At 40.5% G+C, this 23,842-nt stretch overlaps 1 protein-coding gene across 4 annotated transcripts; it reads right to left on the bottom strand.

Moving 5' to 3' along the window:
* Positions 1 to 3,526: 3,526 nt before the first annotated feature.
* foxp3b (forkhead box P3b) lies at positions 3,527 to 23,842 on the bottom strand. Of its 4 annotated transcripts, none has more exons than XM_014135151.2 (14): positions 23,777 to 23,842; positions 23,628 to 23,683; positions 9,360 to 9,531; positions 9,006 to 9,083; positions 8,701 to 8,821; positions 6,273 to 6,444; positions 5,876 to 5,980; positions 5,698 to 5,785; positions 5,465 to 5,539; positions 5,137 to 5,305; positions 4,836 to 4,912; positions 4,426 to 4,527; positions 4,190 to 4,311; positions 3,530 to 4,039 (listed from the first exon to the last, which is right to left on the bottom strand). In XM_014135151.2, exons 3-14 carry the CDS (start codon positions 9,522 to 9,524, stop codon positions 3,982 to 3,984), a joined length of 1,332 nt encoding a protein of 443 aa, XP_013990626.1. In that variant the 5' UTR covers positions 9,525 to 9,531; positions 23,628 to 23,683; positions 23,777 to 23,842; the 3' UTR covers positions 3,530 to 3,981.

Below are 23,842 nucleotides of genomic sequence, written 5' to 3'. Positions count from 1 at the left end.
TAGGCCAGTGACACAAAATGTAAATGTAATACATTTTAAACTCAGGCTTTAACACAACAAAATGTGGAAAAGTTAAAGGTTGTAAATACTTTCTGAAGGCATTTCTGGGACATTTTATTGTGTTTTTATTTAATAAAATGTTAGGTGTGCTTGCAAAGCAAAACACAACTCCAAATGTATTACATACTCATATTATTATTTGATTTATTTAGTTCGCTCTAGAGCTTAAATTATTTAAGTAATTAACACAAAACCAACTCCAAATGTCCAGACTGCCCCAACTGTGATTGCTTGAGAAAAAAAATGTCATAGCATTTATACTTTTTGAACTATAACAATATTTAAATGAGCTCCCGATGCACTTCAATGGCAAAAAAATGTCCCATAGACTTGAATGTTAAAAAAAAACTAAACATTCTAGAACTATCTATTCAACTACACTGTTTAGACCATTAACACCAAACCAACATTGAGATGTTCAGACTGGCCAAACTTAGATTGCGTGTCAAAGGATATTTGATACTATGTATACTTTTGGAACTATAACCATTTTAAATTGTAATAAATTAACATGGGTGTGAATGAGAACCATAGGAATAAAGTGATAGCAATTCAAAATTATCCTGCTCCTTGGTTATCTTGAACGAGAACCATAGGAATAAAGTGGTAGCTATTCAAAATTATTCTGCTCCTTGGTTATCTTGAACGAGAACCATAGGAATAAAGTGGGAGCTATTCAAAATGATTCTGCTCCTTGGTTATCTTGAACGAGAACCATAGGAATAAAGTGATAGCTATTCAAAATGATCCTGCTCCTTGGTTATCTTGAACGAGAACCATAGGAATAAAGTGGGAGCTATTCAAAATTATCCTGCTCCTTGGTTATCTTGAACGAGAACCATAGGAATAAAGTGGGAGCTATTCAAAATTATCCTGCTCCTTGGTTATCTTGAATGAGAACCATAGGAATAAAGTGGGAGCTATTCAAAATGATCCTGCTCCTTGGTTAATTAAGCTACAAGACCAACTTTAAAACATTCAGGCTATCCTAACTTCAAATTCTCTAAAACCTTTATAAACTATTTTTTTTTTAGTATTAGCAAAATTACCATAAAATAACTCACCTATAGTAACTCAAGCTAGAGAGACCAAACTAACTTTCACATGTTCAGGCTATCCTAACTTAGCTATCCTAACTTCAATATTAGTTTTTACTTTGATCAATTATAACTATATACATTTGCATAAATATGCATAACATAACACACCAACAGTACAGTAACTCTTGAATCTTTCAAGTGACACCAAACCAACTTTCACATATTCAGGCTATCCTAACTTCAAATTCTTAAATAATGTTTATCAACTTTAACTATATAAATGTGCATACATTTGCATAATATAACTCACCAACAGTAACTCTTTTATTTTTCTATATGTACTTTTCTAGTTTTATTTTGTGTTTTTATTTTGTTTGTTTATTGTGTTTCCATACCCCCTCAAACAATCTGAAGTATATGTATCTGAGTTAGGAGTAAAAATGTTAATCATGATATGAGATCAGTTTGTTATTGATTTACAGGCGAACACTTTTATAATTTAGCAGTTGCCTTGAACAGGCGTCGGCTAGTTAACATTTTTCCATATTTTGGATGGTTATTTTACAGGTGAACACTTTTATATTTACGACTCGAGGTCTGAAAAGTGGAAAAGTGTCATCTCCACAGAACTGTCTCTGTCTTGTCCTGTCAAAAATACCTTGCCTGAGGCACTTTTCTGAGAGCTAGCAGGTTTGTGGATGTGAGCTTGTCAGTGAGAGATAAGAGGCAGACACTTTACAAACTTGAAACAAAATATGGGGGGAAATATGCATATATCTCTGGAAAGAGAGAGCAAAGAGGAATGTGCAAAATGACTCACCTCATATGGAATTACACAGAAATGTTTTTCACATTGTAGTATACTTTTGCGTTTAGAAAGCATAATTAGCATGCATTATCTTCCAAGTCATAAGGAAAAGAGATCTACACCATATATAATTATTCGCATTACCCAAGGCTTGTGCATATTTTCTGTCATGCATGTTTATATTAAGAAGTACATTGTAAAAACACTTGATACTGTAGTCTTCAATTTAATTGAGTTACATTTTGGGATTACACATAAAACAGACATTGACAAGATGTGCAATGGTATCTCCTATGAAAGTAATCTCACATGAAAACACTTCCAAAGTGATCTTATTCGATCAGGTCAATGTGACAACTACTATAGGTCTACTCATGAATGAGCATACTGCACATCTGGATATATTGGACTTCATACTGCACATCTGGATATATTGAACTTCATACTGCACATCTGGATATATTGGACTTTCCATACTTCACATCTCCACAGAAACAAAACACTTGTCCAAGTGCTTATTTAAGCAGATGAGGAAAACACTGTGATTAGCTCAAACTGTCCTCACTTTCAAGACTACACCTTATACTTTGAGATGGTGTGTTTTCCCCAAAAGGAAATAGCTTTCGATTTTATCTTGTATTGGCAGTCTGTTTGTGTCATTGTAAATGCTGCCAAGGGGTTTGATGGCTAGCGTTTACAGAGGAAGTTGAATCGGTAATAATAACCACCTGCCAGCATAAACCATAAGAGTAGAGGTTTTAGAGGATGTAACACTGTACAGGATTCTCCTAAAGGAAATGCTTCAAATGACAGGCCTGGGAAATGGATCTGGTCCAGCCTGAGGTGTGCCTAGAGTAAGGAGTTATATTTTAGCCTCATATCACACAGTCTCATGTTTACCCATGCACACCAGATAAATCCCTTTTGTCCTTTAGAAAAATAACTCTGGATATAAATAACTGGATATCCCTTTCTAGTGGAAAGACTGATTCATACAGAAGGACAACTGCTGTGTCTGTGGAAAAACTGACTAATAGCTGTGAAATATGAAAAACACAATGGAGACATTTAGAAACCGTAGGGCTAATTTATAGACAATATTTTGCTTGATGTCAGTGACACTGAAATGTTAGACCCATTGTGTTCATGAGATATTATTCAGTTTGTGGTAAAGATTAAGTGGCTAAAGTTCAATGGCAATGAAGGAGTGTCAGGAGCAACAAAAGAGGCTGAAGGCACTGAGGCAAGGCGGAGGTTCTCAAAGGTTGTGAGAGCATTGAGGAGTACATGTACTGTAGGAATCATGCATGTGGGAGCGAGGAGAATGGGTTTTATTTATACTTCACCTTCTGACTGAGACTCACCAGGGAGCTGAGAGAACTGCAGCAGGCTGCTACTCACAGGTGAAAACACTATTAAACAGGGCTTTCACATTGCAGGAAGATACATTCTCCCTTTGTCTTTCACAGAGTTAATCTGGACTTATGGAGAATGATGTAAAAGGGATTGTGGAGGGTAGCTGTTATTTGAAGGTTTGTGGGTAAAGTGGTTAACTGATTTTGTTTTCTCACAAAATATTATCAAATAATGACTGCAACCGGTGATCCAAAATCAGAAATACTTTCAAATATTAATTTAATTAATTATTTTATGAATTTTTGACAGATATCAAATTTTTACTTGCGTAACACATATGTAGCCAACACTACAAAACAAAACGATTGTTCACCTTTTCACTGTGTTTTTATTGACAAATACTTTTTAAGTGTATATTTGTATTTCAAAGGCTGCAAAATATATTGCCATTCCAGCCATGCACACTTCTTCATGATCAGAGTCTAGAGAGGCAAAAGAGTCCGGGGCTATGCTATGTATTATAGCACCATCTGCTGCTGAACAAAGAAGGTGATGCTGGGTGCTGTAGATACTGTAGACCAGGACTGGTCAACCCTCCGCCTGGAGAGCTAATATGGAGGCTTTTGCTCCAGCCCTGTTATAATATACCTGATTCAGTTATAGGTCCTGGTGACTTCCTTTTCCTGTAGTTTTCATTCACTGAAGGGGTGGCTATGTTCAAGGTTCCTCTGGACGGAATAAGGAGAAGGGTGCCAACCATTTCACATGATGATCCCTGAAATAGTTTTTCATATTATTACAATATAATAAAAAACATGCCTTTGTTAATGGGTGGGGTTAACAATAGCACACTCACTTGTTGAGTTGGAATGAAGTTGCAAAACTAAGAGTGAATGAAGAAAGCACATCCAAAGCAGAGGCCTACCTGTGATATTTTTGTCCCTTTCTCCTTTGATATTCCATTTCATCCACTGTCCAGACAGCCCCCTTGCCTCCCTCCACTCGCACAAAACACTTGTGCAAGCTAAGATTATGACGGACAGCGTTCTGTGGTGGCAAAGGAATACAGCTTGTGTTAGGATCTCGGGAGCCAATATTCCTCAAAACTCAAATGTAAGACTCAAATGTAAGTTAACATAATGATCCAAGGAGAAGCCAAACCTTCCATGTGGCCGTGTTGTGTCGGAAGTAGAAGAACATGGTGGTGAACCAGTTGTAGATGTCATTCAGAGAGCGCTGCTTGTCTGGAGTCTCCATTATAGACTGCAGACAGACATGGTGGACATTCACAGTAGACTTGTGCAATTGAAACAGCTCACATGAAGTCTAGACATAAATAGAAGTCTTGCTACTCATGTAGTCCAATACAATGGATTCGATATTAATGTCCCACTTGTGTAGACGAAAAGGTAGAATGTTGTTGTCTTTCAGCTCAACAAAGATGCGTGAACTACAGATCAAACTGTATTAGTTGCTCAGCCAGACTCTCGACAGTCTACCTTTTCCTTTACTCAAGTGTGCCTTTACCTGAGTGTTCAGAGGGACTCTACTGTCTGATTCAGACAACTCACCCATCTTATCAGGCAGGCGTAGGTGTACGGAGGCCGGATGTTGTTGTATTTGTAACACTCAACACTCGGGACAAGATCTGTGGGGTGCCCAATGAAAGCAAACATGCTGGGTCTTGAGTTTGGATCAGATTTTGTGGCAACGCGAAAGGCATCATCACCAAAACAAACAAGCAAAACACTTGGAGGAATGCAAAATGGAGTGGAACTTTCTCTAGCTTAAGAAAAGTGAATCAGCAGTCATGCTATGTGAATGTTATGTGAATGTTACTCCGTGTTGAAGATGAGCGTGAAATGGTGTTACCTGGGAGTAGGTGGTGGGGAGCGGCAGCGGGCCAATACTCCTGCTGTGCCAGCTCCTCTGGCTCTTTAGTGGCGCAGCGTGGCACTCCATCTGCTGCCCGGGCCGGGGAAGGGTTCTGGGGCAGGACTAGTGCCAGGCTGTGGCTGTAGGGCCAATCTGAACCTGCCTTCTGACAGGGAGAGACAACCAACAACACAGACATTCAATATGGGCAGGTTGGGGTGCATAGGACATTTCTTAAAAAGGGAAGGATAATGGGCAATGGCATGGGCGGTTACTATAGTCATTTGAAGGCATTAGCCAAAATAGGGAAGCCTTGAGGAGTTACCATGCCAGTTGACTTGTGTTCAGACAGGTGCAGATGGAGTTGCATTGCAAAGAGTCTCTGTTTTTCCACAGTCAGCTAAAAAAGAGAGAAGATTAATCAAGGTTCATTAGGGGCCACATTTCCACTTAGTTGGACTTGGAGCTTTACAACCTTTCTCTGTTGTCAGTGTTCACTATTTGGAGCTTTTCTGTAAAACTGTCTATTATACTGTGTGTAGAACTACAGGAACAAACCTGGGTCTCCATGTATTGCACCATGTCTTGTTGTACCCTCCACTGTGCAATGCTTCTGTCTCCATGGCCATGGTCAGAGTGGAGGTGTCTGGAGATGTAATCAAAGTCATGACTATAAAGAACAGCACTCCAACTGCATAACAATGACCAATGAAATGTACTGGTGCTCATGACTCACTTCAAAAAACGGGGAAATTCTTCAAATACCGCATCGCAGCCTGGCCAGCAGCAGAGTCCGTTGAGAAACAGAGCACTGGAGCTCCGTAGGGTTGGGTGACCTGGCCTGCAGAAGGAAGGGAGGAGTATTATCAACTCAGGACTGAACGCAATCAAACCAGCCTTGCATTGTTTATGCAGTGTCTGTTTACACACGTACACACACATAGAGGACGGCTCCTAATAATGGCTGGAAAGGAGCGAATGGAAGGGCATCAAACACATGGAACCCATGGAACCCATGTGTTTGATACAGTTTATGCAATCCACTCATTCCACTCATTCCACTCCAGCCATTACCACAAGCCCGCCCTCCCCAATTAAGGTGCCACCAACCTCCTGTGACACACATAACTCACTCATGATGCCTGGTGATGATGGAGCTCTGCTTAGGACTGGCTCTCCTCAGGGGCGAGGGGTGACGAGTGGGCCCAGGAGAGTGCTCAGAGTGTGGGGGTGAGGACTGTCCACGGCTCCCTGTGTCCACCTCCACCTTGCACAGTGATATGGGTTGAGCTGAACCGGCCGCTGCTATAGTGCACGGTGTTGGAAAAGAAAGGTAGAGAAATATTTATATTATGGAAAAAGACCTACAGTGGGAAGAAAAAGTATGTGAGCCCTTTAGAATGACCTGGATTTCTGCATAAATTGATCATAAAATTGTATCTGATCTTAATCTAAATCCCAACAATAGACAAACCACAGTCTGCTTAAACTAATAACACACAAACAATTATATTTTTTCATGTCTTTATTGAACACACCGTGTAAACATTCACAGTGCAGGGTGGGAAAAGTATGTGAACCCTTGGATTGAATAACTGGTTGACCATCCTTTGGCAGCAATAACCTCAACCAAACGTTTTCTGTAGTTGCGGATCAGACCTGCACAACGGTCAGGAGGAATTTTGGACTATTCCTCTTTCCAATTTTTTTCAGTTCCACAATATTCTTGGGATGTCTGGTGTGAACTGCTCTCTTGAGGTCATGCCACAGCATCTCAATCGGATTGAGGTCAGGACTGACTGGGCCACTCCAGAAGGTGTATTTTCTTCTGTTCAAACCATTCTGTTGTTGATTTACTTCTGTCTTTTGGGATGTCGTCCTGTTGCATCACCTAACTTCTGTTGAGCTTCAATTGGCGGACAGACAGCCTTACATTCTCCTGTAAAATGTCTTGATAAACTTGGAAATGAATTTTTCCGTCAATGACAGCAAGCTGTCCAGGCCCTGAGGCAGCAAAGCAGCCCCAAACCATGATGCTGGTGTGCTGTACCTTTTTTGGTGTGCTGTGCCTTTTTTTCTCCACACATAGTGTTGTGTGTTCCTTCCTAACAACTCAACTGTAGTTTCATCTGTCCACAGAATATTCTGCAAGTAGCGCTGTGGAACATCCAGGTGCTCTTTTGCGAACTTCAGATGTGCAGCAATGTTTTTTTGGGACAGCTGTGGCTTCTTCCGTGGTGTCCTCCCATGAACACCATTCTTGTTTAGTGTTTTACGTATTGTAGACTCGTCAACAGAGATGTTAGCATCTTACAGAGATTTCTGTAAGTCTTTAGCTGACCCTCTAGGATTCTTCTTAACCTCATTGAGCATTCTGCGCTGTGCTCTTACAGTCGTCTTTGCAGCACGGCCACTCCTAGGGAGAGTAGCAACAGTGCTGAAATTTCTCCATTTTATAGAGAATTTGTCTTACCGTGGACTGACTTTTGGAGATACTTATGTAACCCTTTCCAGCTTTATGCAAGGCAACAATTCTTAATCTTAGGTCTTCTGAGATGTATTTTGTTCGAGGCATGGTTCACATCAGGCAATGCTTCATGTGAATAGCAAACTCAAATTTTGTGAGGGTTTTTTATAGGGCAGGGCAGCTGTAACCAAAATCTCCAATCTCGTCTCATTGATTCGACTCCAGGTTAGTTGACTCCTGACTCCAATTAGCTTTTGGAGCAGTCGTTAGCCTAGGGGTTCACATACTTTTTTCATCCTACACTGTGAATGTTTCAATTATGTATTCAATGTAGACAAGAAAAATACAATAATTTGTGTGTTATTTGTTTAAGCACACTGTGTATGTCTATTGTTGTGACTTAGATGAAGATCAGATCAATTTTATGTCAAATTTATGCAGAAATACAGGTAATTCCATAGGGTTCACCTACTTTTTCTTGCCACTGTAGAAACACTTTCCATGAACCTCCTATATGAATTATGCATAATGGCTGTATAGAATTGTGTACAACATATGTAATGACACAATTTTTTTATTAAGCCAGCAGTGTTTCCATTCAAAAGTGCGACCCTACACCCGCATTACCTGGGGCATCAGGTAGCGTAGTGGTTAGAGTGTTGGGCCAGTAACCGAAAGGTTGCTAGATTGAATCCCCGAGCTGACAAGGTAAAAATCAGTGGTTCTTCCCCTGACAGTTAACCCACTGTTCCTAGGTCGTCATTGTAAATAAGAATTTGTTCTTAACTGACTTGCCTAGTTAAATATAAATGACCTATGTTGGGAAGGGGGAATAATTTTTTTTTTAAATACAATGAAAAGCTATAATGGTTTGGTTGTAAGGATGCTGCAGTCGGAGAGAAGTGAACTATGGAGTTGGTTTTGGATTCTATACATCCATTCTACATCCATTCTACATTATTACACAGCAGTGTCATGGACAGTGTTTCTCCATACAGAGCTGTTTTATTCTATCTTCTCATACGACATGATAGTTCAGTTGTATATGTACTGTAAGGGTGCTGGTGCAGAGGGTCAGTCAGAGCAGAGCTTACCCTGTGGTCGTACGTGGGCAGCTAGGACACCCTGGCGGAGGACAGAGGGTCTGTGCTGGCTCAGCTGGGTGCACCGAGACACCCGCTGCAGGAACGGTTTCCCCTCCTCCTCACTGGAACACTGGGAAGGACGAATAACATGCTCACACTTACAGTACCCCCCTTTTACCAGCAGGGAGTGCTCTGAGCAAACACAAGCAGCTTTTTTTGCGAATATCAGTGTATGCATTACATGAATCCCCAGTTCAGAATAGGGCCTTGAAACATGTTATAATAGGAGGTATAAGAAGAGGATAATATCCTACCTGCTGTAACAGTATGCTTTGGAGCTGAGATGAGGCCATAAGTGGACGTCCAGGTCTAATCATCAATGGGAAACCCATCTATAAATAATGGACATTTATCTATATCATTCATCTATCTCACTATTAGGAAAAACTCCATGTAATAAAAATATAGATATTGCCTCCTGGGAACTTGTCTTTAAATTAGCATTATTATACAAAATATAATAAACAAAAACAACATGAAAAAGCCAACTGTATGGAACTGTCTTGATTTACACTTTAGCTCTATACTTTCCATTGATATTTATTTTAGTCTTCTTCCAATTATGTGTTACATGTTGATTGAAACCACGCTAGCAGTTCAACCAATACCTGAGTAACAGAGGTACGAGCATAGAGCCGAGGTGAGAAAGAATCATTTGGCTTGGTACGTGTGTCTGGCTCCTCTCCGTGTTCACCCCGCCGATCTCGCTGCTGCTGCTGTCTACCACTGTTCAGCCGCCCACTCTTCAACCTCTCACTCTCAGTCTGTGGCATCCCTGGGCTTGGTGTAGAAGAGAGGAAACGGATGGTTAGTGCTAAGTGCATGCCTCCGCCAGGAATGCATGGGTGGTGGTGGATAAAAGTTGTGAATGTGTAGACAACATAAACATTTGCAAATAATCAAAAGTCACAATAGATCGTCCCCACACAGGGCACCAATTATGTAGAGATGTTCATATTTGTAAGGATATGTTGTATTCGGTCTTGCATATATTTCAACATATGATATTAAAACAACACATCGCTACTATAAGAAAGAGAGAGAGAGAGAGAGAGAGAGAGAGAGGAGGTGGGGCAAACCAATGTGCTCTTTGATAAATGTTAGACAGCAACAGGTTTGGAGGCATGGTGTCTTTTGTTCCCTTATCAGACATAATGAAAGGTAAAGGAGTTCAAACACAGTCTGGGCTGAGAGATGTTGTGGTTGCGCACAGGTGCAACTACACAGACATTGAAGCGTACAGAGATGGAACTGATAGCAGCAGGTATCTCAAAAACATACAGTGAATCGAACAGTGACATATTTAGTTGTTGTTTTGGCTCTGTACTCCAGCGCTTTGGATTTGAAATGATACAATGGCTTTGAGGTTAAAGTGCAGACTGTCAGCTTTATTTTGAGGGTATTTTTATCCATATCGGGTGAACCATTTAGAAATTACATCACTTTTTGTACATAGTCCCCCTATTTTAGGGGCCCAAAAGTATTGGGACAAATTCACTTATATGTGTTTTAAAGTAATCAAAAGTTTAGTATTTGGTCCCATATTCCTAACACGCAATGACTACATCAAGCTTGTGACTCTACAAACTTGTTGGATTCATTTTCTGATGTTTTGGTTGTGTGTCAGATTATTTTGTGCCCAATAGAAAGTAAAGGCAAATTTAACTTCCTGACTGATGTCTTGAGATATTTCTTCAATATATCCACATAATTTTCTTTTCTCATGATGCCATCTATTTTGTGAAGTGCACTAGTCCCTCCTGCAGCAAAGCACCCCCACAACATGATGCTGCCACCCCCGTGTTTCACGGTTGGGATGGTGTTCTTCGGCTTGCAAGCCTCCCCCTTTTCCTCTAGACATAACGATGGTCATTATGGCCAAACAGTTCTATTTTTGTTTCGTCAGACCAGAGGACATTTCTCCAAAAAGTATGATCTTTGTCCCCATGTGCAGTTGCAAACCGCAGCCTGGCTTTTTTATGGCAGTTTTGGAGCAGTGGCTTCTTCCTTGCTGAGCGGCCTCTCAGGTTATGTCGATATAGGACTCGTTTTACTGTGGACATAGATACTTTTGTACCTGTTTCCTCCAGCATCTTCACAAGGTCCTTTGCTGTTGTTCTGGGATTGATTTGCACTTCTCGCACCAAAGTACGTTCATCTCTAGGAGACAGAACGCGTCTCCTTCCTGAGCGGTATGATGGCTGCGTGGTCCCATGGCGTTTATACTTGCGTACTGTTGTTTGTACAGATGAACGTGGTACCTTCGGGCGTTTGGAAATTGCTCTCAAGGATGAACCAGACTTGTGGAGGTCTACATTTTTTCTTCTGAGGTCTTGGCTGATTTCTTTTGATTTTCCCATGATATCAAGCAAAGAGACACTGAGTTTGGTAGGCCTTGAAATACATCCACAGGTACACCTCCAATTGACTCAAATGATGTCAATTAGCCTATCAAAGGCTTCTAAAGCCATGACATTCTTTTCTGGAATTTTCCAAACTGTTTAAAGGCACAGTCAACTTAGTGTATGTAAACTTCTGACCCACTGGAATTGTGATACAGTGAATTATAAGTGAAATAATCTGTCTGTAAACAATTGTTGGAAAAATGACTTGTGTCATGTACAAAGTAGATGTCCTAACCGACTTTCTAAAACTATAGTTTGTCAACATGAAATTTGTGGAGTGTATGTAAACTTCCGACTTCAACTGTAAGTATTCAGACCCTTTGCTATGAGACTCGAAATTGAGCTCAGGTGCATCTTGTTTCCATTGATCATGCTTGAGATGTGTCTACAACTTGAGTGGAAACAACCTATGGTAAATTCAATCGATTGGATATAATTTGTAAAGGCACACACCTGTCTATATAAGGTCCCACATTTGACAGTGCATGTCAGAGCAAAAAGCCATGAGGTGAAGGAATTGTCTGTAGAGCTCGGAGACAGGATTGTGGTGAGGTACAGATCTGGGGAAGGGTACCAAAAAATGTCTGCAGCATTGAAGGTACCCAAGAACACAGTGGCTTCCATCATTCTTAAAGAAGTTAAAGAAGTTTGGAACCACCAAGACTCTTCCTAGAGCTGAACTGCTCTGCCAAACTGAGCAATCGGGGGAAAAGGGCCTTGGTCAGGAAAGTAACCAAGAACCCGATGGTCACTCTGACAGAGCTCCAGAGTTCCTCTGTGGAGATGGGAGAACCTTCCAGAAGGACAACCATCTTTGCAGCACTCCACCAATCAGGCCTTTATGGTATAGTGGCCAGACGGAAACCACTCCTCAGTAAAAGGCACATGACAGCCCGCTTGGAGTTTGCCAAAAGGCACCTAAAGGACTCTCAGACCATGATAAACAAGATTCTTTGGTCTGATGAAACCAAGATTGAACTCTTTGGCCTGAATGCCAAGCGTCATGTCTGGAGGAAACCTGGCACCATACCTACGGTGAAGCATGGTGGTGGCAGCAATATACTGTGGCGATGTTTTTCAGTGGCAGGGACTGGGAGACTAGTCAGTATCGAGGGAAAGTACAGAGAGATCCTTGATGAAAACCTGCTCCAGAGCCCTCAGGACCTCAGACTGGGGCGAAGGTTCACCTTTCAACAGGACAACGACCCTAAGCACACAGCCAAGACAACGCAGGAGTGGCTTGTGGACAAGTGTCTGAATGTTCTTGAATGGCCCAGCCAGAACCTGGACTTGAACCCGATCGAACATGTCTGGAGAGACCTGAAAATAGCTGTGCAGCGACGCTCCCCATCCAACCTGACAGAGCTTGAGAGGATCTGCAGAGTAGAATGGGAGAAACTCACCAAATAAAGGTGAAGTGTCCTACCCAAGATGGCGCCAAAGAGGATGGCTGACGTTTTACATGCCCGTAACCAACTCTACTTGTTCATTCTTTTGTGTTGTTTGTAACTTTTTTTATATTGTGTAGATAATGTTGCTGCTACCGTCTCTTATGACCAAAAATAAATTCTGGACGTCAGAACTGGGATTACTCACCACGAACTGGAAGAAGCCTTTTCCTTTAACGAGTCTGACGAAAAAGATATAGTGCTCTCCCGTGAACAGGCCCAGATCCCCATAATTTACATGAAGAAAAGACAGAGGAAAAGAGGATGCAGATCTGGCTGCATTTTGAGAATCTGTAGGCAAGCGTGTAAACTCCCACTGCCATAAATTCTACTTGCTAACATGCTATCATTGGAAAATAAAACTGATGATCTACGATTACGATTATCCTACCAACGGGACATTAAGAACTGTAATATCTTATGCTTCACCGAGTCGTGGCTGAACGACGACACAGATAATTTAGAGCTGGAGGGATTTTCAATGCACCGGCAGAACAGAGAAGCTACGTCTGGTAAGACAAAGGGTGGGGGTGTGTGTCTTTTTGTCAATAACAGCTGGTGCGCAATGTCTAATATTAAAGAAGTCTTGAGGTATTGCTCGCCTGAGGTAGAGTACCTTATGATAAGCTGTAGACCACACTATCTACCAAGAAAGCTCTCATCTATATTATTTGTAGCCATCAATTTACCACCACATACCGATGCTGGCACTAAGATCGCACTCAACCAACTCTATAAGGCCATAAGCGAACAAGAAAATGCTCACCCAGAAGCTACTAGTGGCCGGGGATTTTAATACAGACAAACTTAAATCAGTTTTACTACATTTTTACCAGCATGTCACATGTGCAACCAGAGGGAAAAAAACTCTCAACCACCTTTACTCCACACACAGAGATGCATACAAAGCCCACCCGCCCTCCATTTGGTAAATCTGACCATAATTCTATCCTCCCGATTCCTGCTTACAAGCCAAAACTAAAGCAGGAAGTACCAGTGACTCTCTCAATACGGAAGTGGTCAGATGACGCAGTTGCTACGTAACAGGACTGTTTTGCTAGCACAGACTGGAATATGTTCCGGGATTCATCCCATGGCATTGAGGAGTATACCACCTCAGTCATCGGCTTCAATAAGTGCATTGACGACGTCATCCCCACGGTGACCGTATGTACATATCCCAACCAGAAGCCATGGATTACAGGCCGCTTTGAAGGATCGGGACACTAATCCGGACACCTATAAGAAATCCCGCTATGCCCTCAGATGAACCATCAAACAAGCAAAGCGTCAACACAGGATAAAGATTGAATCCTACTACACCGGCTCTGACGCTAGTCAGATGTGGCAGGGCTTAAAAACTATTACGGACTACAAAGGGAAACCCAGACGTGAGCTGCCCTGTGATGCGAGTCTACCAGGCGAGCTAAATGCCTTTTATGCTCGCTTCGAGGCAAGCAACACTGAAGCATGCACGAGAGCACCAGCTGTTCTGGATGACTGTGATAACGCTCTCGTTAGCCGATGTGAGCAAGACCTTTAAACAGGTCAACATTCACAAAGCCGCGGGTCCAGATGGATTACCAGGACATGTACTCAAAGCATGCGCGGACCAACTGGCAAGTGTCTTCACTGACATTTTCAACCTCTCCTTGACCGAGTCTGTAATACCTACATGTTTCAAGCATACCACCATAGTCCGAGTGTCCAAGGAAGTGAAGGTAACCTGCCTAAATGATTACCGCCCTGTAGCACTCACATCGGTAGCCATGAAGTGCTTTGAAAGGCTGGTCATGGCTCACATCAACAGCATCCTCCCAGATACCCTAGACCCAATCCAATTCGCATCCAATTCGCCCCAACAGATCCACAGATGATGCAATCTCAATCGCACTCCACACTGCCCTTTTCCACCTGGACAAAAGGATCACCTATGTGAGAATGCTGTTCATTGACTACAGCTCAGTGTTTAACACCATAGTGCCCACGAAGCTCATCACTAAGCTAAGGACCCTGGGACTAAACACCTCCCTCTGCAACTGGATCCTGGACTTCCTGACGGGCTGCCCCCAGGTGGTAAGGGTGGACAACAACACGTCTGTCACGCTGATCCTCAACACTGGGGCAACTCAGGGGTGTGTATTTAGACCCCTCCTGTACTCCCTGTTCACCCACGCGGCCAATCACGACTCCAACATCATCATTAAGTTTGCTGATGACACAACAGTGGTAGGCCTGATCATCAACAATGATGAGACAGCCTATAGGGAGGAGGCCAGAGAACTGGCAGTGTGGTACAAGGATAACAACCTCTCCCTCAATATGAGCAAGACAAAGGAGCTGATCGTGGATTACAGGAAAAGGCTGGCCGAACAGGCTCCCATTAACATCAACAAGGCTGTAGTGGAGCAGGTCGAGAGTTTCAAGTACCTTGGTGTCCAGATCACCAACGCTCTATCATTGTCCAAATACACCAAGACAGTTGTGAAGAGGGCACGACAAAACCTTTTCCCCTCAGGAGACTGAAAAAATGTGGCATGGGTCCTCAGATCCTCAAAAAGTTATACAGCTGCACCATTGAGAGCATCCTGACCGGTTGCGTCACCGCCTGGTATGGCAACTGCTCGGCATCTGACCGTAAGGCGCTACAGAGGGTAGTGCGTACGGCCCAGTACATCACTGGGGCCAAGCTTCCTGCAATCCAGGATGTATATAATAGGTTGTGTCAGAGGAAAGCACATAAAATTGTCAGAGACTCCAGTCACCCAAGTCATAGATTGTTTTCTCTGCTACTGCACGGCAAGCGGTACCGGAGCGCCAAGTCTAGGACCAAAAAGGTCCTTAACAGCTTCTACCCCCAAGCCATAAGACTGCTGAACAATTAATCAAATGACCACCAGACTATTACATTGACCCCCCCCTCCATTTGTTTTGTACACTGCTGCTACTCGCTGTTTATTATCTATGCATAGTCTCTTACCTACATGTACAAATTACCTCTAACCTGTACCCCCGCACACTGACTCAGTACCGGTACCCCCTGTATATAGCCTCGTTATTGTTATGTTATTGTGTTACTTTTTATAATTATTTACTTTAGTTTATTTGATAAATATTTTCTTAACTCTTCTTGAACTGCACTGTTGGTTAAGGGCTTGTAAGAAAGCATTTCACGGTAAGGTCTACATTTGTTGTATTCGGCGCATGTGGCAAATAAAGCTTGATTTGACTCAAGGCTGTAATCACTGCCAAAGGTGTTTCAACAAAGTACTGAGTAAAGGGTCTGAATACTTGTGTAAATGTGATATTTCAGTTTTTTGTTTTATACATTTGCAAAAATTCTTAAAGCTGTTTTTGTTTTGTCATTATGCGGTATCGTGTGTAGATTGATGAGGAAAGTAAACTATTTAGGCAATTTTAGAATAAGCCTATAACATAACAAAATGTGGAAAAAGACCAGACCACCGTGTACAATTGCAAATGCACGCCCTCACCCAGCAACCCAGGAAGAGGAAACAGGAATTCAGTAGAAATAGAAAGTATTGAAGCTCTTTGTGGTTTCTCGTTTTTATCTCCACTTCACGAGCAAACCAAACATATCTCCTGTACAGAGAGCTCAGATCAAAGTAAAGAGAAGACTGAATCAACAAGTCACATAACAGGCATTAAATGAATAAGCAAATCTTTTTTATTTGGAATTGAGAGCTACGTGTTGATATCACACAGATTTGTAGAGTGTGATCTGATGAATGGATGTGCTACAAGAACATTACAAGTAGAAGATATTAACACTTCTTTCAACACTTCTCTCAACTGAGGGCAATGACATTCAGCTTTTACTGTAGTCTAGGAGTGGGTTTGATGATCAAAATACCATATTTGCAATCAACTACATACTGTACAGTGAGGGGAAAAAGTATTTGATCCCCTGCTGATTTTGTACGTTTGCCCACTGACAAAGAAATTATCAGTCTATAATTTTAATGGTAGGTTTATTTAAACAGTGAGAGACAGAATAACAACAAAAAAAATCCGAAAAACACATGTCAAAAATGTTATAAAATGATTTGCATTTTATTGAGGGAAATAAGTATTTGACCCCTCTGCAAAACATGACTTAGTACTTGGTGGCAAAACCCTTGTTGGCAATCACAGAGGTCAGATGTTTCTTGTAGTTGGCCACCAGGTTTGCATACATCTCAGGAGGGATTTTGTCCCACTCCTCTTTGCAGATCTTCTCCAAGTCATTAAGGTTTCGAGGCTGACGTTTGGCAACTCGTACCTTCAGCTCCCTCCACAGATTTTCTATGGGATTAAGGTCTGGAGACTGGCTAGGCCACTCCAGGACCTTAATGTGCTTCTTCTTGAGCCACTCCTTTGTTGCCTTGGCCATGTGTTTTAGGTCATTGTCATGCTGGAATACCCATCCATGACCCATTTTCAATGCCCTGGCTGAGGGAAGGAGGTTCTCACCCAAGATTTGACGGTACATGGCCCCATCCATCGTTCCTTTGATGCGGTGAAGTTGTCCTGTCCCCTTAGCAGAAAAACACCCCCAAAGCATAATGTTTCCACCTCCATGTTTGACGGTGGAGATGGTGTTCTTGGGGTCATAGGCAGCATTCCTCCTCCTCCAAACACGGCGCGTTGAGTTGATGCCAAAGAGCTCCATTTTGGTCTGTTGACCACAACACTTTCACCCAGTTGTTCTCTGAATCATTCAGATGTTCATTGGCAAACTTCAGACAGGCATGTATATGTGCTTTCTTGAGCAGGGGGACCTTGCGGGCGCTGCGGGATTTCAGTCCTTCCCGGCGTAGTGTGTTACCAATTGTTTTCTTGGTGACTATGGTCCCAGCTGCCTTGAGATCATTGACAAGATCCTCCCGTGTAGTTCTGGGCTGATTCCTCACCGTTCTCATGATCATTGCAACTCCACGAGGTGAGATCTTGTATGGAGCCCCAGGCCGAGGGAGATTGACAGTTCTTTTGTGTTTCTTCCATTTGCGAATAATCGCACCAACTGTTGTCACCTTCTCACCAAGCTGCTTGGCGATGGTCTTGTAGCCCATTCCAGCCTTGTGTAGGTCTACAATCTTGTCCCTGACATCCTTGGAGAGCTCTTTGGTCTTGGCCATGGTGGAGAGTTTGGAAGCTGATTGACTGATTGCTTCTGTAGACAGGTGTCTTTTATACAGGTAACAAGCTGAGATTAGGAGCTCTCCCTTTAAGAGTGTGCTCCTAATCTCAGCTCGTTACCTGTATAAAAGACACCTGGGAGCCAGAAATCTTTCTGATTGAGAGGGGGTCAAATACTTATTTCCCTCATTAAAATGCAAATCAATTTATAACATTTTTGACATGTGTTTTTCTGAAATTGTTTGGTTGTTATTCTGTCTCTCACTGTTCAAATAAACCTACCATTAAAATTATAGACTGATCATTTCTTTGTCAGTGGGCAAACGTACAAAATCAGCAGGGGATCAAATACTTTTTTCCCTCACTGTATGTAAAGCTATTCATCGTGTGTCATATCTAAAGTATTTCTCTTTGAGTTTTGTTATTACTCACCATCCTCCCATATCTAGGATATTATTCTGGTGTTGGCGCATTGGTACGAACCTATGGTTGTCATTGATTTGAACAGGAGCTTTTTTTGGCTTATAACACTACACTTGGGGAGGGAGACTTCATAAGCAGAGGAAATGTTATTGTTAATCTTTGATCCACAAAGGACATTATTTAACTTGATATTTTTCTAAATTCTATTACGTTTAACTCATAATATATTTTCTTCAAAATAAAATGTTCTATTTGAATGAGAACAAAACATATATAAAATAGATTAGAGTATACTGAAGTGGTGACAATTTCATGTCCAAAATGACCGAATTAATCTAAATAGCAAAATCAGTATGAAACCAAACTACGAATTTGATCTTCATGTAATACAAGTCCTACAGCTTTTTATTTTTATCATACTGAGCAAATTAGGAATTTGCTAACATTTTTGCAGTTTAAATTACAAAGTCAGGATATTACTTGAACATTTATGTCCAGATTCTATATTTCCAGATGTTTGGCTGTAAAGGAACATTTAAAAAGCAATTGAGATAGAACATGAACGTCTACTCAAGATTACTCATGCGGCATTAGCATGCAGCGTAAATCCAGCCACAACAAGTGAGGGGTGTAAATGCTGGAATGAGCAGTTCCCACATTCTACAAACCCACACTCTACAATCATGTCACACTGACTCAGAGCTTCCATTTATAACTATGACTAGTACATCACTATTGGCTTTCACCAGAATTTAACCTACATTTATTATTCTATAAACTACAATACAAAGAATTGTGCTCATTCCCTTATGTATTAATCTGTTCATCCTAATCTGATCTTTAAATTAGGTTAAGCATCAATATGTCCATTAGAAACACAACCTAATCTTCCTGGAATGTTTTGATGAGTTTCTGATTAAATGCATGTTGTGAAGCCTCAATACTTTATTTTTAGACTCACTGCAAATAAATCATAGAGACTAAATGCTTTCTTGGTTTCTAACCTAAAAATGTATATCTCACAGATCAAAAGTAATACAATTGAAAGACCAAAGCATAACAGTACAAATTCTGCAAGGTGATTCATAGTTTTTGACATTGATGTACCGAAAACATTATCCTATTCCATCATTTGCTTTTTTGTGGTAAAAGAAAGTACAGTTATTGACAGAGTCAGATAAACCAGAATGTAGGGTCATTTTGATTACACGGCAACATGTGATGATAACGGTACACATTCTTGAAAAAATTACATCCTTGTACTATATTTAAGCAATAAGGCATGAGGGGTTGTGGTATATGGTCAATATACCACGGCTAAGGGCTATTCTTACGCACGATGCAAAACAGAGTGCCTGGATATAGCCGTTAGCCGTGGTATATTGACCATATACCACAAACCCCAGAGGAACCTTATTGCTATTATAAACTGGTTACCAATGTAATTACAGCAGTAAAAATACATGTTTTGTCATACCTATACGGTCTAATATACCACGGCTGTCAACCAATCAGCATTCAGGGCTCGAACCACCCAGTTTATAATTAGGTATAAAATCCAAATGTGCCACAGAACAAATTCTGTTTGGTGTAAATACATGAAATTTGGCGTCAACAGTAAAAGTGTCTAGACAGGCCACATTGGATTTTAAGATGGTCATTATCGATCACACTTCCAGTGTCAATCAAAGTTGGGATTTAGAGAAAATATGAAAAAATCTAAAATACTAAAGCATATATTTTTTTAAATACAAAAGAAACAAATACTATTGTTATTTGACCTGTTCTAAGCCCAAATATGCTAAATATACACTGAGTGTACAAAACATTAGGAACACATGCTCTTTCAATGACAGACTGACCAGGTGAATCGAGGTGAAAGCTATGATCCCTTATTGATGTCACTTGTTAAATCCACTTCAATCAGTGTAGATAAAGGGGAAGGCAGGTTAATTAAATAAGGATTTTTAAGCCTTAGGGCAATTGAGACATGGATTGTATATTGGGGCAGCAGGTAGCCTAGTGGTTAGAGTGTTGGACTAGTAACCGGAAGGTTGCGAGAGCAAATCCCTGAGCTGACAAGGTAAAAAAATCTGTTGTTCTGCCCCTGAACAAGGTAGTTAACCCATCATTGAAAATAAAAATGTGTTTTTAACTAACTTGTCTAGTTAAATAAAGGTAAAAAAATAAAAAAGGATTGATATATGTGCCATTCAGAGGGTGAATGGGCAAGACAAAAGATTGAAGGGCCTTTGAACAAGGTATGATAGTAGGTGCCAGGCTCACCGGTTTAAGGGTGTCAAGAACTGCAACTGCTGTTTTTTTTATGCTCAACAGTTTCCTGTGTGTATCAAGAATGGTTTACCACCCAAAGGGCATCCAGCCAACTTGACGCAACTGTGGGAAGCCTTGGAGTCAACATTAGGCAGCATCTCTGTGGAATGCTTTCGACACCTTGTAGAGTCCATGTCGGATGAATTGAGGCTATTCTGAAGGCAAAAGGGGGTGAAACTCAATTTTAGGAAGGTGTTCCTAATGTTTTGTACACTCAATGAATGATTCAACTTATTGTCGTTTGTGAAATACAGCCGTTTCTGTATCATACTATATTTAGTCTATGGGCATGTGGTTACTGTTTTTTTTTACACAAGTCTGTGGGAGATAAATAGAGAGAATTATTTAGCATGCCTCATTCTCTATAGATGTGCATTGGATTTTCTTATACTGTACAATATACTCTAGGAGTGTGTGTTAGTGTGAGTGTGTGTGTATTTCTTTAGATATTGTTTATATATATATATATATATATTGGTTCAGGCAATATATACACCAAAATGTATTAAGATCTGAACATGTTTAAGATCTGAGAAGGAGAGAAAACGTTGTAAAAATGATGGATTTGCTTATGTTGCTTAATATACGCTACAGGTGTGTGTTTGTGAGAAAGCGTGTTTGTGGATTTTTTTAGATATGTTGACAGTGCCTCCAGAAAGTATTCACACCCATTGACTTTTTCCACATGTTGTTGTGTTACAGCCTGAACTTAGAATTGATTACATAGCAATTTTTTGGGGCATGGGGTTATACAAGATGCCCTATAATATCAGTGAAATAAGTGGAATAATGTTTTACAAATATTTGTACAAATGAATGAGAAATGAAAAGCTGAAATGTCTTGAGTCAATAAGTATTCAACCCCTTTGCTATGGAAAGCCTAAATAAGTTCAGGAGTAAGAATGTGCTTAACAAGTGACATGATGAGTTGCATGGTATCACTCTGTGTGCAATAATAGTTTTTAACATTATTTTTTTATGACTACCTCATCTCTGTACCCCACACATACAGATAACTGTAAGGTCTCTCAGTCGAGCAGTGAATTTGAAACACAGATTCAACCACAAAGACCAGGGAGGTTTTCCAATGCCTCGCAAACAAGGGCACCTATTGGTAAACATTGAATATCCCTTTGAGTAGGGTGAAGCTAGTAATTACACTTTGGATGGTGTATCAATACACCCAGTCACTACAAAGATACAGGTGTCCTTCCTAACTCAGTTGCCGGAGAGGAAGGAAACCAATCAGTGATTTCACCATGAGGCCAATAGTGACCTTAAAACAGTTAGAGTTTAATGGCTGTGGTAGGAGAAAACTGAGGATGGATCAACAGCATTGTAGTTACTCCACAATACTAACCTAATGACACAGTGAAAAGAAGGAAGCTTGTACAGAATAAAAAATATTCCAAAACATGCATCCTGTTTGCAACAAGGCACTAAAGTAATACTGCAAAGAATGTGGCAAAGCAATTAACTTTTTGTCCTGAATACAAAGTGTTATGTTCGGGGAAAATCCAATACAACACATTACTGAGTACCACTCTCCATATTTTCAAGGATAGTGGTGGCTGCATCATGTTAAGGGTATGCTTGTAATTGTTAACGGCTGGAAAATGGTTGTCTAGCAATGATAAACAACCAATTATTTTCATAATAATGGCCAAATGTTGCAGAATTCAGGTGTGGAAAGCTCTTAGAGACTTACCCAGAAAGACTTACAGCTGTAATCACTCCCAAAGGTGCTTCTACAAAGTAGGGGTGTAGGGGTGTGAATACTTATATAAATTATATACTGTATTTTTGTATTTTTCTAAAAACAATTTCTAAAAACCTGTTTTCACTTTGTAATTATGGACTATTGTGTGCAGATGGATGAGAGAAAAAAAATCTATTTTATCCATTTTGAATTCAAGCTGTAACACAACAAAAAGTGGAATAAGTCAAGGGTTATGAATACTTAGTGAAGGCACTGTATATTAGTCCAGGCAATATATATACCAAACATGTTAAAGATCTGATGATTTGAACATGTATTCATTCACATGACTTGATTCATGAAATGTGTAAAAACTGTAACCCCATGTATCCAAGGACTAAATATTGTACAATATCAAAACGTACATAGTAGAAAAAGATGTTCAGATTTGTCCGCCAGTAAGCTCAGAGAACAAGTTAACCAAATGAAATTAGAAATGTCCATTATGGACATTAATGGGTTAATAATAAAAGACACATCCAGGACAAGTCCCCATGTTAGTCACAAATTACTTTTCGCATCATGACTACCATGCAAGTGAAGAGATCAATTCATCAACAGTTCATTGTGTTATGAATATCAGGTCTTGGGTCTTAACCCAAATCAATTTAAGAATTATATTGGATGAGATTGTCAATCATTTTTTATTTATTCTTCTCTTGAACATACTGAATTCAAATAATCTACCCGAAATGTAATAGATATCATTCCAGAGTCGTTTCAATTTTGTGAATGATTGTGTCAGAACTGTGTCGACTGGGGTGTCATTGAATAATCCATTCACTGAGAAGTAAAAAAAAAAAAAAAAAAAAAGGCATTGAACATAATGTTTCAATGTGAAGAGGAATGATTAGATTGTTTTAGCCTAAATTATTAGTGATGCTTTAAATGCTTACTTTTACACCTGTTAACACCTTTTAACAGGTTCCTCACTACATCAGCCATTGCAAACTTTTCTTGATCGTGTGTACTTAAAAAAATCTATCAGCCGCTTTTCACAAAACATGCCTTTTTCACTCTTTCGCTATATGCCTACAATCTCTCATCTATGTTACCCAACTAGTATACAATATTGATACTTTTTACATTTTTAAAGGAGTAAGGTCCATGATCATTAGACTACACTATGAAATAGCTCATACACCACAGTTACATACAATCCACCATTACAGATCACACCACGGTCTGGAGTTTTGCGTACCTAGCATACCTCTGGTGGACACGCACCCCAATTTGAGAGACACTTGCCCACTGAATTATCTCCCTTCTGATGCTCAGAATGGTTTGCCAACAAATACTCTAGCTGAAAGCAAAGAAGTACATTCCTAAAATGCAAAGGCCACACACTAAAACAGACAGTTTTCTCACCTTACTCTGTATCTCCTGCTCACTTTCTGTCTTCCTGTTCTCAGGAGGAAGAGATGCTAGAAAATGAAAAAAGGTAACAAATGTGTCAGAGGAAGGGGGGGGAGTAGTATTCCACTAATGATGTTTGACGTCTATTATTCAACACTCACCTAAAGATGCCTCACGCAATGTGCGAGAGAGGGAACAGATGTGTGAAATGTGTGTTTGCAGAATCC

Source organism: Salmo salar, chromosome ssa13 (assembly GCF_905237065.1).
Source record: "Salmo salar chromosome ssa13, Ssal_v3.1, whole genome shotgun sequence".
NCBI lineage: Eukaryota > Metazoa > Chordata > Actinopteri > Salmoniformes > Salmonidae > Salmo > Salmo salar.
The sequence above is the reverse complement of the archived record's forward strand: the minus strand, read 5'-3'. Positions and strand labels throughout refer to the sequence as shown.